Here is a 12801-nt window from a genome sequence, read left to right as displayed (position 1 = left end):
ATCAAAGAAGAAGTGTCTTTGAGTCATAAAGTCAGTTATAAACCATTTATCTGAACAACTTGGTTTGCCAAGTAGAGAAAGATATACCTCGTTTTATTTGACACCGAATAGAATAATTTGAGATAGTTTAAAAAGGAAACCAAAACTTAATAAGTTCCCTTGCAATGGGATTTGCAAATTATCAAAATAAGTCCCCTTGTGCCAAATTCATTAACATTCAAATAGCAAGTAGCTGAGCTCTTTAAATTAAGTTGAGATATTTCTTTTTTCCTGGTTGTAGAAATACTACACAACCAATGAAATAGACTTCATCTCAAACTAGCGCCTCAAACCTTGCATCTAAACAGTGCAGAAGCTGACACCTGCTGACCAGCTCTGAACAGTGCAGCAGCAGAGATCAAGCTGGGTGAACTGTTGGCTCCACATCTCATATCTATGCTTCCTTTTTCTAAAAATCTCAGAGGTGATATGATGCAAAAACCAACACTGTGTACATTTTATATTGGAAATAAAGTCACAATGATGCAAGGCTTAAAAAAGTGCACTGTTATTACTCTGGTATGTGCTTGTATAGGTCAACAGGGTCAATCTCTCCACTCGGGGGATGATTATGTTGTCTTTTGTCTTGTGGCTCTATTGTGACCCCTGAAATCCAAGCCTGTAGAAACAGGGCTGTTTCAAGGGACTTTGAGGGCCCCAGGTTAAAGGGACCTGGGGGTGGTCGTTGTTGGTGACTATTGTGATCAGCCCTTCTCATGGGCCCCCTGTCAGTTCGGAGTAATCACCTACTCTGCCGACCCTGTTGGGACACCTCAGTGTGAAAGAATACACTGTTCCACAAGATCACGTGAGCTCTCGTGTCAATTTCATTCAGGCATCTGCTCAGTGATCCACTGTGGAATAGACACCTCTGGAAATACAAATGATTTCTGGACGATTTCTACACTGTTCACGATATTCTGCTTGGTTGAATCGAAGGATTCCCATGCTATCCTCAGGTATGTGTTTTTGTGCTATTGATTTACTTTACAAATTTGGTGCGTAATTTCCCAACAATCTAGTTGCAGGTCTAGTGGCAGAAACTTGGACTATGGGCAGAGAAGGTCTCTGGTTCGTCTCTGGTTCGACTCCACGGAGAGACAACAAAAGACGAACCTGGATTGATCTGTCCAAAAATCCAAGAGTCTCCCTACCCTGCCTAGTGCCCCTGAGCAAGGCACCTTACTCCCCCAACAACTGCTCCCAGAGCGCCGTACATGGTTGCTTACTGCTCTGTGTGTCCTTCACCAGATGGGTCAAAAGCAGAAGTTAAATTTCCCTACCTGCATGAGTGTGCATTTGCATGTCTGTGCATGTGTTTGGGATGAATAAATGGATCTTAATCTCAATCTTAATCTTAATCTTAATAAAAGAAACACACTCATGCTGCTGTGTACATTCACACATCCACATGTCTCCCTGCAGTGTTAACATCTTGCGTCACATTAAGCCTAAATTCAGATTGAGAGGTTTACGAATAAAGAAGTTCTAAGAACAAAGCTTTTACATAGTGTTACACAGCAACACATCTCTACTATACTAATCTTTATAAATCTGGTTTCAATGAATAACTGGGTTTTTACCAAAGTAACACTCTGCATATTCAGCTTAATCTTGAGAAATGATTTGGTGGAGCAAAAGTATTTGGACGACTGTCAATCCAATTTCCAAGAATGAATTTTAACTCAATTCAAACTTAATATCACAAAACACATTTTAAACAATTAATTGTGACAATTTGACTCCAGGTTATAAATGAATCCTACACTTTTTTATGAACAAAACTTCTGTCTGTATGACTGTTTTAAACCAGAAGATGGCGCCCTTGAGTATCTACTCAACTTTATTATTCTAAATGCAATTCTTTTTGACTCAAAAACTGAATTTTGTTGTTCTTATTGATCCAGCTTATTATTAATGTATTGCTGTATTTAATGTATGAAAGGTCCTGTATAAATATAATGTATTGATATTATTATTTGTATGATTGTTATTATTATTATAAAACATTGCAGACGAAATACTTTTCACTGGGATTTGAGTTTTGAACACAGGATCAGGATTTACTCCAGTTACCATTTTACTTCTAGCGCCGTGCGCGTTCACATCTGTTTTGCGTGTCATCGCTGGCATGGCAGTGAACGCGCACGCTTGGTGTACTGGGTGCTGTGGTCAGTGTTGTTCAGAGGTTCAGACCTGCAGTCATGGGCGCTCTGAGCAAAATACCACACAACTGCTACGAGATCGGTCACACATGGACCCCGTCGTGTGCGCAGGCTGCCGTGGACATAACCCGGGGGGCTCTGGAGGTCTCCTTCAAAATATACGCTCCTCTCTACCTGGTAGGTTTCACCCGCTGTTCTGAGACTTGTACACTCTGGGGCTAAAGTTAGCCAGCTAGCCAAGTAATGCTAACAACCTCTGCTAAACGTCATAAAGATTAGCTGCGGTGTCAACTAGCTTTCTGTCGGGGACTCACTGCACCTCGTTTCCGGGAGGTTTCGGGCTGTTCTGAATCACATTGCATCCAGAACACAAGGGGCCTCCTCAAGAGGACTTTCTGCTGACTTCTAGAGAGGAAGTCTGGGTTCAGACATCCAAATAGAAGGGGTCCACCTGGGTGATGACTTCCAGAGAGTCCACCTGGTTGCTGACTTCCAGAGAGAGTCCACCTGGGTGATGACTTCCAGAGAGTCCACCTGGGTGCTGACCTTGAGAGAGGAAGTCTAGGTTCAGACTTCTGGAGAGTCCACCTAAGTGCTGACCTCCAGAGTGAGTCCCCCTGGGTGCTGACCTCGAGAGGGTGTCCGCCCGGGTGCTGACTTCCAGAGAGAGTCCACCTGGGTGCTGACCTCCAGAGAGGAGTCTGTCTGGGTGCATACACAACACATTTTTTTAAACTGGACAGTCCACATTTACACATACAGTGATGCAGTGTACAGATATGGACAGGGAAGTGTTTGTCAGAATCAAAAGCTCGATCAGTTTCTTAATCCTTCTTTGTCGGTAATAATGATAATAATAGTAATAAAAACTTGATTTCTACAACATTGCATGCTTCACAAGTGTTGATGAATTTTTAACCATCCTCACACATTACTGTATATGCCACTATAAATAATCTATAATACATTATATCTGTACAGGAGAATAGTGCCTGTCTAGCTCAACAGATACTCCCTTCTCTCTCTAAGCAGTACCCAAGGTCAGGTTGGACCGACCAGCACTGCATTGTAGTGTCTATGTCTAGGGACTTTCATATCTGACTCAGAGGTGCCAGACAGAGAAGCACAGACTTCAACTCTCACCAACTTCATCTCTTTTTTGTATTTTATCAGGAACAAGACGAAAGGAAACTATGTGATTTAGGAATGCAACCTTAAGCTTAACTATCCAATGGGATGGGAACACCTACATATAACATAGAGAGTGATAGCAATTATAGCCGTTCACGGATGTGCTGTTAGAATGGGGGACTCATGTAGAGGGAGATATGCTGGAACCTTGATGCATCAAGTCTACATTCAAATCTTCATTATAAGACAACAGCTGAGTTCTCCTTTCTCCAGCTTCCAGAACACTTCCATAACAACAACAAGAACAAAACAAAAAAAAAACTGTTACAATTAATAAAACAAATAAATCCCCAAGGCCATATAAAGAGAGAGGCTTTTCAGGACAGCATTTAAAAGGAGCTGTGTCAGGCAGCATCAGCTGACTCCAAATTATGAACCGTAGTAAATGTGTCAAAATGCTTTCGTCCACTTCAACAAGTTTGTTCTTGCTTGGTACGAAAGTGTTTTACTCTGTCCTGAACAAGGCCTCCTTCACAGACTCCCCTTCTCCGTGAGCTTGCAGTTGCTTGGCTGTTTTCTCACTCACTGCTGCCTGTGTATCGACTCTGTCGGACTGTTGTCATGTGAAAGCTGAAAGCTCTGATCGTTCCATCCATTTTTCAGCATAACTCAGTGGCTTATCTTTTACATTACTAAAATGAAAATAAAGTTAAACAACTGATTGTCCATATCTCTTGAAAAGCCATGGTGCGGTGAAGAGGTCCAGAGATGAGCTGCTGTAAAACCCTTTATCAATTTACATCTGTTGTCTGTAGCCATTGAAACCATAAAAACTAAAAGAAATATGATGATAAACTAATAAAGAAGTGGATCAACTCCAGCACAGTCACCACCTTCAAACGTGAAGCTATTTCCCAAGTTGACATGAAAAGATGTTCAATAGGAAACAGCCAGAACTGGAAATCCAGGAATTCCCCCTGGAGCTAAAAGCTAATTCTTCCACAGAGGTGTGATGCTGTCAAAACTGTATACAAACACTACAGTATGTGCTGAAGAGTTCAGGGTTACATCTCAAAGCAGTTGTCTGTTATGCAGATCATGTATATAGCACAAAGTTTAACGTAAGCTAACATGTGAAATTCAGCTAAAGTTTGCTTAAAATTATGAAAGCTAACGGTGTTAGCAGCTACTTCTCATAGAACAATCTGTCAGTGATGGGAGCCTGTAAAAACATGCATTGTAATAATGTATTGGAAACCATCAAATGAGCTTTTCGCTGTCTTTTGCTTTGCAGCTATCAAACCATCATCAGTTCAAGTGGGGAATGTAAAACATTTAAACAACTGTCCTCAAGTTTTCTAAACCTGTGATGTGGAAACAAAATATGAAAAACAGTAATTCTCAATGTTCCACAGATTGCAGCGATTCTTAGGAGAAGGAAGAAGGACTATTATTTAAAAAGGCTTCTACCTGAGATCCTGTGGTCTACCTCTTTCCTCACTGCCAATGGAGGTCTCTACATTGTTTTCTTCTGCATCATCAGGTAAGTGCATCCAATTGTAGGTCCCACAGCTCAGCTAAGATGAACAGATTTTACATTACACGCATTCGGAAGACGCTTTTATCCAAAGTGTTGGTCATCAAAAATAAGGAGCCAATTTAAAACGATATAAATCCTCTTTATTTACATCCACGTTTGGTAGATGGCAGTCTTCTACACTGCTTTTGTTGGCACATTGTAGGCCTCAGTTGGATTGTTGTAACATGCTCACAAAACAAAGATGTCGTGTCTAGTAACAGAGTCGAACTTCCGCTTCATGCTTTTGAGAATATTATTGGTCTCTGTTGGTTGGTGTTGCGGTGTAAATCGTAAAGTTTTTGTAAGCAGATCTGAGTGGAAGGGAGAGAAGGAAGTGCCGCGTGTTGTGTAAGTGTGTGTCTGATTGTGGTTAGGACTGGGGACTGCCAATTCTCTACCAGTGAGAAGAGACACTCTGTGAGATCTCCGTATGGCCAGAAGAAGATATTTGTGACCTGTAACATTCGATAATAAACAGACCTGCAAAGACAGACATGCTTCTACAAAGTAGCAGGATGCACAATTATATTACAGTCTTCAATGTTACATGTTATTGGACCATTTTGGTGTCCTACATACTCTTAAGTCTGGACATGGACAAATAAAACTATTGGCAGGAATGTGCATCACAGAACCCACATTTGTGTGCAAAAGAAGCCCTCACAGATTAAAAAAAATGTCTAGTCCTATTAAAGACAGAAATAATTTAACTTGACTGATAACATAACAAAAAAATAACATTTGAATTTCCAACGTTAGGAAGCTGTTGGGAGGGTTCAACTCCTGGTCTGTCGGGTTTGGCTCGGCACTGCCTGCCTCCTACATCGCTATCCTCTTGGAGCGCAAGAGCAGGTGAGACTCCAGTCTGTTTAGTTTCACTTTATTTGCTTTTATGACTCTTTGAAAGTCTTCTCTTAAAACCCATTTACCAGGTCCAGCAATGCAAAGAAATGACACCCTTTTATTTTGATTTAGTGTTTTATTACTAAACTATGTCTCAACCTTTCTCCCCGTCACCAGGAGAGGACTGCTGACCATATACATGACAAATCTCGTAAGTGCTGCTGTTTTCATTTAAACATGATTTGTTTTACATCAATTGAAACTTATGCTTCCGCCCCACAGTGCATTTGTAACTTTCGTTGTGTAATCTGGTTTCCAGGCCACGGAGACGTTGTTCCGCATGGCCGTAACACGAGGCATCGTCAGACCCATCAGACATGGCGAGGTGAGATGAAAGTGAAGGGAGTTAAATAATGGTGGTTGGGGACTTAGTAATATAACAGAGAGTGTAGGAGGACACCATCTCCACTCAGTAGCTCCCAGATCTTCTTGAGCTTCCTTTTATCAGGCAGCCAAGCTTCATCAGGACTGTTAGCTTACAAAATGTTTCCCTTTCCTTGTTTTCTGGTATGCCTCTCTCACAGACACAACAAGATAAAAAAAGAAACAGACAAACCTACACATCCCTTTACAATTTACATTACACTCACAGCAGTGTGATGATTCTAATAGTCTTCAGAGAACAATTACAGAGCTTAAAATGTTCTTTCTTACAGTATTTATTCCAACTCAATAATTGCAAGCATAGGCATTTAAAAGCAGTTAAATGAATAAACAATGCTCTGATGTAAGCCCACGTACTGTAGCCAGTGGTCTGATGTAGGCCCACATACTGTAGCCTAGTACAAGGTCGAGCTGAACAAAGACTCCAAACAATAACGGCTCGGGAAAACAAAAAGTGCTTTCAACAAGAAACCCTGAGAAGGACGTTTCAGAACAAACACAGACAAACCACTTTTCAGAACTGTAGCAGCCACATTACTGGAGTGTGTGTGTGTTTGCGTGTGTGTCTGTTGGGGGGGGGGGGGGGGTCGTTAGTTTTTGTTTCATACATTAATCTCAGATGTGTAGATTCAGATCGATGCGTCAGTAGAGATTATGAAGTGAGTCGTATCAGCTGTCAGATGTGTATGTATAAACTTGACAGTTTGTTTGAGTCACCTGAAGATAAACTTTACCGTCACTTTACAGCAGAATTCTAAAGCTTCACTCTCAACATGTCATCAATTTGTAATATATAACTTCACTGTCGTCTTTTCCCTTATTTGACAGCTTCAATGACAAAGCTCTAGTGTCAATAATTGTACACTTGTACAAATGTTTGTTTAGAGTGGATATTTTCATGGTGTCACATGACCAGATGTTTCACCTGTTGATTCCTCTTTCCGTCTCTGTTTCCCTTTAGGTGCTGTTGTTCTGCATAACTTCCTCCCTCTACATGTACTTCTTCAGGTCAGAGCAGCACAGTGCACAGATCATTAAACTGAAATATGCAACATCGCTTCCTTACTTTAATGTGTTAAATCTCGTGTTTTGTTCTGCAGGAGTAAAGATGGTCTGAAAGGCTTTGCATTCTCTGCACTGAAGTAAGTTCGAGTTAATTCCCTGCTCCCACAGATGCCTTGATATAGACCGTTTTGAGGGTGAAGCTCAGACACTTTTTGTGTCACAGGTTCATCATCGGGAAAGAAGAGATTCCAACTCACCCTGTCTCGGCAGAACTTGTTGGCACCCGACCCCTCGAGAGGACAGCCGCCATAGAGACGGAGGATTCACAACCATCAGCAGGAAGTCCAAGCTCCAGGAGGAAAACTCTGGTGGCCTACACCAGGGAGCTGCTAGAATCAATGTGAGCGAGCACAGACACACATGGGGTTGTGCAGAGTGGTGGTCAATACTGACTTGTTCTTCTTTCACCCTTTTTTTTTTATAACTCAGATGCAAACATGGTCCAAGACACAGATGTTGTAAACATAACCAAGACAACTGCATTTCATACTGTCTAAAGGTAACCGACTTTTAACCAAGATACTACCTTTGGTGTGAGTTTTCTTTCACATTAATGATAGTAGAAATTATTAAAATGACCAAATACTAATCCTAAATGTGTTTTCTCTCATTGTCCAGGGCTTCATCAGGATGTTCAGTGTTGGCTACCTGATTCAGTGCTGTCTTAAAGTGCCCTCAGCGTTCAGGCAGATGTTCTCCAAACCATCATGTCTGCCCTCTCTTTTCTACAACAAGGAGAACTTCCAGCTCGGGGCGTTTCTGGGATCTTTCGTCAGTATCTACAAGGTATATTTCGTACACGCTGCTTTGTTTTTCCACGATGTGTCTCTTTTAAATTCTGATATCCTTATAATTTCCCATTCTACCTCTGTATTTCTTTATATGTCATGTGTGTAATTTTTGTCTTTGTTATGAATTGCTCTTATTCAGGGGACCAGCTGCTTGCTGCGCTGGCTGCGTAACATTGACGATGAACTCCATGCACTAATAGCAGGTAACTGCCACATAAAGCCCCCGTAGAGGGATCCCTCCGTAGATTCAGTTTGACCCTTCGTCTCTTTTCATTTCTCTTTCAAGGCTTCCTGGCTGGTTTGTCAATGTTCTTCTACAAAAGCACATCAATATCCATGTATCTCTTCTCTAAGCTGGTGGAGGTAAAATAATATCTATTCGCAGCCAAATCACAACTAATCTCAGTGAAAAGAAACACAACAAAATAAATACATTTACTTCTCATATATCAATTGAGAAAACCAGTAAATACGGTAAAAATGTGACAGAAACGGAAGTAGGCCAGAGGTTAGCTGACTTACAAAACAACTTCCACAGATGTGACATGTTGCCATCCATCTCATTTTATCTGGATTGCCCTGTTTATCATTAACAGCCCTTGTACTAATCTCTGTCTTTAGACCATGTACTTCAAGGGCATTGAGGCCGGCCGGTTCCCATACTTTCCTCATGCAGACACAGTCTTATACGCCATTTCCACTGCTATATGTTTCCAAGCTGTAAGTAATCCGTGCACAAACATACAGATCGACTCAAAAATACAACTTCGAAAATATATAAAGTTGGACTCATTATTGTCCCACAGGCTGTTATGGAAGTGCAGAACCTCAGGCCTTCGTACTGGAAGTTCCTGCTGCGTTTAACAAAGGGCAGGTATGAATTCGGGCTGTTGTCAAACAATGCATTATAATGTATCATTCAGATCTGACTTAGATATCCAACTTTTTTTTCACTACATTTGGATTGAGAGTTAAACATATTGGTGTTTTAGAATCAGTGATAATTAGAAAGTTCAGTTATTTTTGATATGTTATGTTATTCAGACCTTTTCAGTCCATGTTCAGGTGATCTGTTGTGAGAGTTTAGATCATTTTCTTTCTTTTCTTCAAGGTTTGCCCTCATGAACCGACACGTGTTAGATGTGTTCGGGACCCATGCCTCCAGGGACATGAAAGGCTTTGTGCCCAAACTGGACCCTCGATTCACCACGATGCTTCCACCTGGAGTCGACTTCCAACTGGGATGACTTGGTTCCAGGCTCAGGGAAGGAGCTGTAGGTTTACCTCAACAGGAAACGGGACAGTTTGCTTGTTCTTTCTGAGCGACTTTTTTTTTTTTTTAAAGGTCTTATGACTGCTCAGAAGTAGTGATGTTCTTTTATGAGATGGGATTTACTTTGAAGGTGCAAAAGTCCAAGACCTGTCCAAATCAGGGCGTCGTGGGTAAAAGGTGTTGTCTTTATCAAGATCCTTTACTGATTTGAGTTGTACGTTCGCAGGTAATTGGTGAAAGAACTGAGATGGACAAGTTTGGAAGATTGAGATTGAAATCCAAATTGACAAGTATATTAACAGTATCTTAAGTCCCTATGCATCCCTTCACTGTACAATACAAATTATAATGTAATAATGATATTAATGTTCAAGAAGGTTTGTGCAGGGGCGTTGCACCAGGGTGGACAAGGCAGGCAATTTACTTGGGCCCCTAACCTGAGAGGCGGGGCTCTGAGAACAGTTGACTACATATGTCCACAACAATTATAATTGTGTGGGTCCCCAGTAGTAGTAAGAAATGGATCAGTTCACCCAGACCACAAAAAAAAGCTAAATTTGATTTAGTGGAATATAAAAACTACACTTAGCATGCAGTGAATTTTATTTTTATCCTGAAATCTTTATGTTTCTTCGTTTTTGTTAAGTTACCTGTAGGTTGGCAGCGTCAGAACTCTGGTTACTCTGGTTATGGTTACTTGGCAGTCAGAGGGGGAAACTCACTAATCCTTTAGCAACAAACACAGTGATGCCTGATTTTAATTTGGATTTCAGAGGACCTGTATGAATGTGAACTTTTTCAAGACAATGGGTGCAACTGATGATATATAATTATCTAGCCTTATCATATACTTTTAGAAGACAAGGAGAGATCGTTTAGATTGTGTTCTGTGATGTGAAACATGGACATGTGAAGTTGCTGTTAAACTTACATTTTTCATAGCTTAACTGATTTTCTTTCCAATTTCTTTTTTTTAACAGCACTTGACAGTAGACATTTCAATTGGTGAGTAGTACAGCTCATTAGGTGGGAAAATACCAGTAATTTTATATTCAAGACACAAAAATAGTAGTTAGAGCAAAAGGAAACAATAAATCGATTGTTAAACCCTATTGATTCCACCCTTGTGTGGACAGGTTATGGGTAAATCATGTTTAGGCAGGAAATCAGACTGTTTGCACAGTACAGATCACTAACCTGATTACTTCAAAGTTACAGTTTGCAGGTTGTCATTAATCACATTTATCTTAAATGTACTAAAGGTTAATGTTATACAAGAAACATTTAATCACACTGTGTGTATTTGGTGTCTGCCTCAGACTTTGATTTTGCAAACTAACTCATTGTGAATCATTTATTTTCATTCCAAATTAGGTCTGATTTAGGATTTAATGACTTTTGTGACATGGACATGAATCTACATGGTTTTTCTATCACTCCCACTGCCTTTGTGTTAGAATGAAGCTTTTGTAAAATGTCACAGTTTTGCATATGGTTGAATTCAAATAATGAGGCCTCTATCCACTGATGCTTCACAGTAAAGTGCAAATGTATTCGAGAGTAAAGTATTAGAAACCTGATACTTTATAGAGGATAAATTGGCCAAATCACAGTTTAATGCAGAAAGCCATATTTAAACCAACCTATATAATTTTGCAAGTGTTCTAACAAGAAAAAAATAATCCTCCCATATTTAAGAAATAAATTTCTTTAATCAACCTGAACCATCATTTTCATTTTATTTTCTGAAGGTGATTGGGTTAAATATTACTTCAATATTTGATATCCACTAATAGAAATCATTAACAGAGATTGAATTAAATATGTTTGTATCACATGAAAAATAAATACATAGTGTTGGTTGTTTGAATTTCAATTGATGCTAACTGGAAATTCCAAGATAAATTCTGTTACTCAAAATCTACGTTGATTGAAATGTTTTTTACTGAAGAAGTTAGTGCTGCATCAAACGTTTAGTGTCTGAATTAATGTGGACATTTGGGAATTCTGTGGCTCGAGTCATATTTCAGTGCTCAACACAAATTGGAGATTCATGACACAAATTGACCGCTTCATTCCAGATGTGATTTCATATAACTAAGGTGTAAAGTAGATTGTTGTAGGAAACTCATAGTTGTGTTTACTTCAGTGTTTTGACTTCAGTTGTTCAACCCAGCTTTAGACACATCTGACCTCCACACCATAAGCAATGATTGTAAACAAATATACAATGCAACCTTCTTGTTTGAGCCTAAGGCAGTGAAAGAGTGAGATAATAACAATCTATCATATTTAATTGAAATACAACCCTCTTCATATGTATTTGTTTTTTGTAAGAAGGTGTATATTAAAATATTTTTCGATTCCAAGTGCATGACTTTTTTTTTAATTCAGTGGTGATATAATGATATGGTCTGTTTTCTGTTTTTGCTTGTGCAGTGACTGGTGTCACCATGTAATGAAATTCTACAGTCCAAACAGAATTTGTCTTTTTTTTATCCTCTGATTTAGAACAATGGCAGAGGCTGTTCCAATAATGTAATATTCACATTGGCAGTATAATCAGAGTGCTGATGATTTGTTATTAGGGTTTACGGTACAAGTTACAGTGAAGTAAAGCAAATTTCAAACATCCACAGGAGGACAACACATATTGTCAAACCAATGCAATTTTATAGCACACTCATGGGTCCCATAATATAAATCTTCATGATTTTAGAAACCTAAAACTGTCACCCCAAAAAAACATGAAAGAATGTCCCCTGGCCATAAATGTTGTCTATTGTAAAGTTTCTATAAATGTTAAGATTGCAATTAGTCTAGCTACACACCAACACACAGAGGATGACTGGAAATGGAAATTATATTCAAGGTATACAGAGTTTAAGGTTCAGTGTGTAGAATGTAGTGACATCTAGTGGTGAAGTTGCATGTTGCAGCTGAACACCCCTCACCTCACCTTCCAAACGTAGTAGCCTTCAGTTGTCATAAAAACTCAAAAGGTGTTAAGTTTGTCCAGTCTAAGCTACTGTAAAAAAAAAAAACAGGACAGCCTCCCTAGAAAGGACCCGCTCTGATGTAAATATAAAGTATTTAAATATAAAGGGCCCATCCTAGGGTAAAGAAAACGACTATTTGTACAATTCAATTGAAACACACTAGTGGAATCATCACTAGGATTATTGTATATTTAATCTTGTTCGATAGATCCCTTTCACCTTAATCTTATACATTGAACCTTCAATAGTCTGATTTCCATGGAACGTGTTGTGCAGGAGGCAGCAGAGGTGAAGTCGTCATTATCTTCGACTCCTGAACTTCTGAAATCAGGTCAGTATTTCCTGTTGTGCACATGTTCTGTCACAGGTAAAAATAGCTGGGAAGTTTCAAATGATTCATATTGGCCACAAGAATCCTGTCCATGACTCAGAGGACTGCAGTACCGGTTTTGAGTGCACTCATATTTGAGCC

At 39.6% G+C, this 12801-nt stretch overlaps 1 protein-coding gene across 1 annotated transcript; it reads left to right on the top strand.

Annotated features, from left to right (window-relative positions):
- The first annotated feature begins 2211 nt into the window (after positions 1 to 2211).
- Positions 2212 to 11699, top strand: tmem135 (transmembrane protein 135). The gene is made up of 15 exons (XM_062406224.1): positions 2212 to 2381; positions 4751 to 4878; positions 5674 to 5766; positions 5935 to 5968; positions 6077 to 6142; positions 7163 to 7209; positions 7302 to 7343; positions 7430 to 7606; positions 7696 to 7765; positions 7885 to 8052; positions 8197 to 8260; positions 8344 to 8420; positions 8679 to 8777; positions 8864 to 8931; positions 9169 to 11699. The coding sequence occupies exons 1-15, from the start codon at positions 2244 to 2246 to the stop codon at positions 9302 to 9304; spliced, it is 1407 nt and encodes a 468-aa protein (XP_062262208.1). The 5' UTR covers positions 2212 to 2243; the 3' UTR covers positions 9305 to 11699.
- Positions 11700 to 12801: the final 1102 nt, after the last annotated feature.

Source organism: Platichthys flesus, chromosome 15, assembly GCF_949316205.1.
Source record: "Platichthys flesus chromosome 15, fPlaFle2.1, whole genome shotgun sequence".
NCBI classification, from domain to species: domain Eukaryota; kingdom Metazoa; phylum Chordata; class Actinopteri; order Pleuronectiformes; family Pleuronectidae; genus Platichthys; species Platichthys flesus.
This window is presented reverse-complemented; position numbering and strand designations above follow the sequence as displayed.

What these genes read in the sequence shown, in the direction of transcription:
- tmem135 (XM_062406224.1), top strand. Translation starts at nt 2,244, where the DNA reads ATGGGCGCTCTGAGCAAAATACCACACAACTGCTACGAGATCGGTCAC. An exon ending in AGGGAGCTGCTAGAATCAAT is followed by an intron (nt 7,607 to 7,695) that starts GTGAGCGAGCAC and finishes TTTATAACTCAG; the next exon opens with ATGCAAACATGGTCCAAGAC. An exon ending in TCTTCTCTAAGCTGGTGGAG is followed by an intron (nt 8,421 to 8,678) that starts GTAAAATAATAT and finishes CTCTGTCTTTAG; the next exon opens with ACCATGTACTTCAAGGGCAT.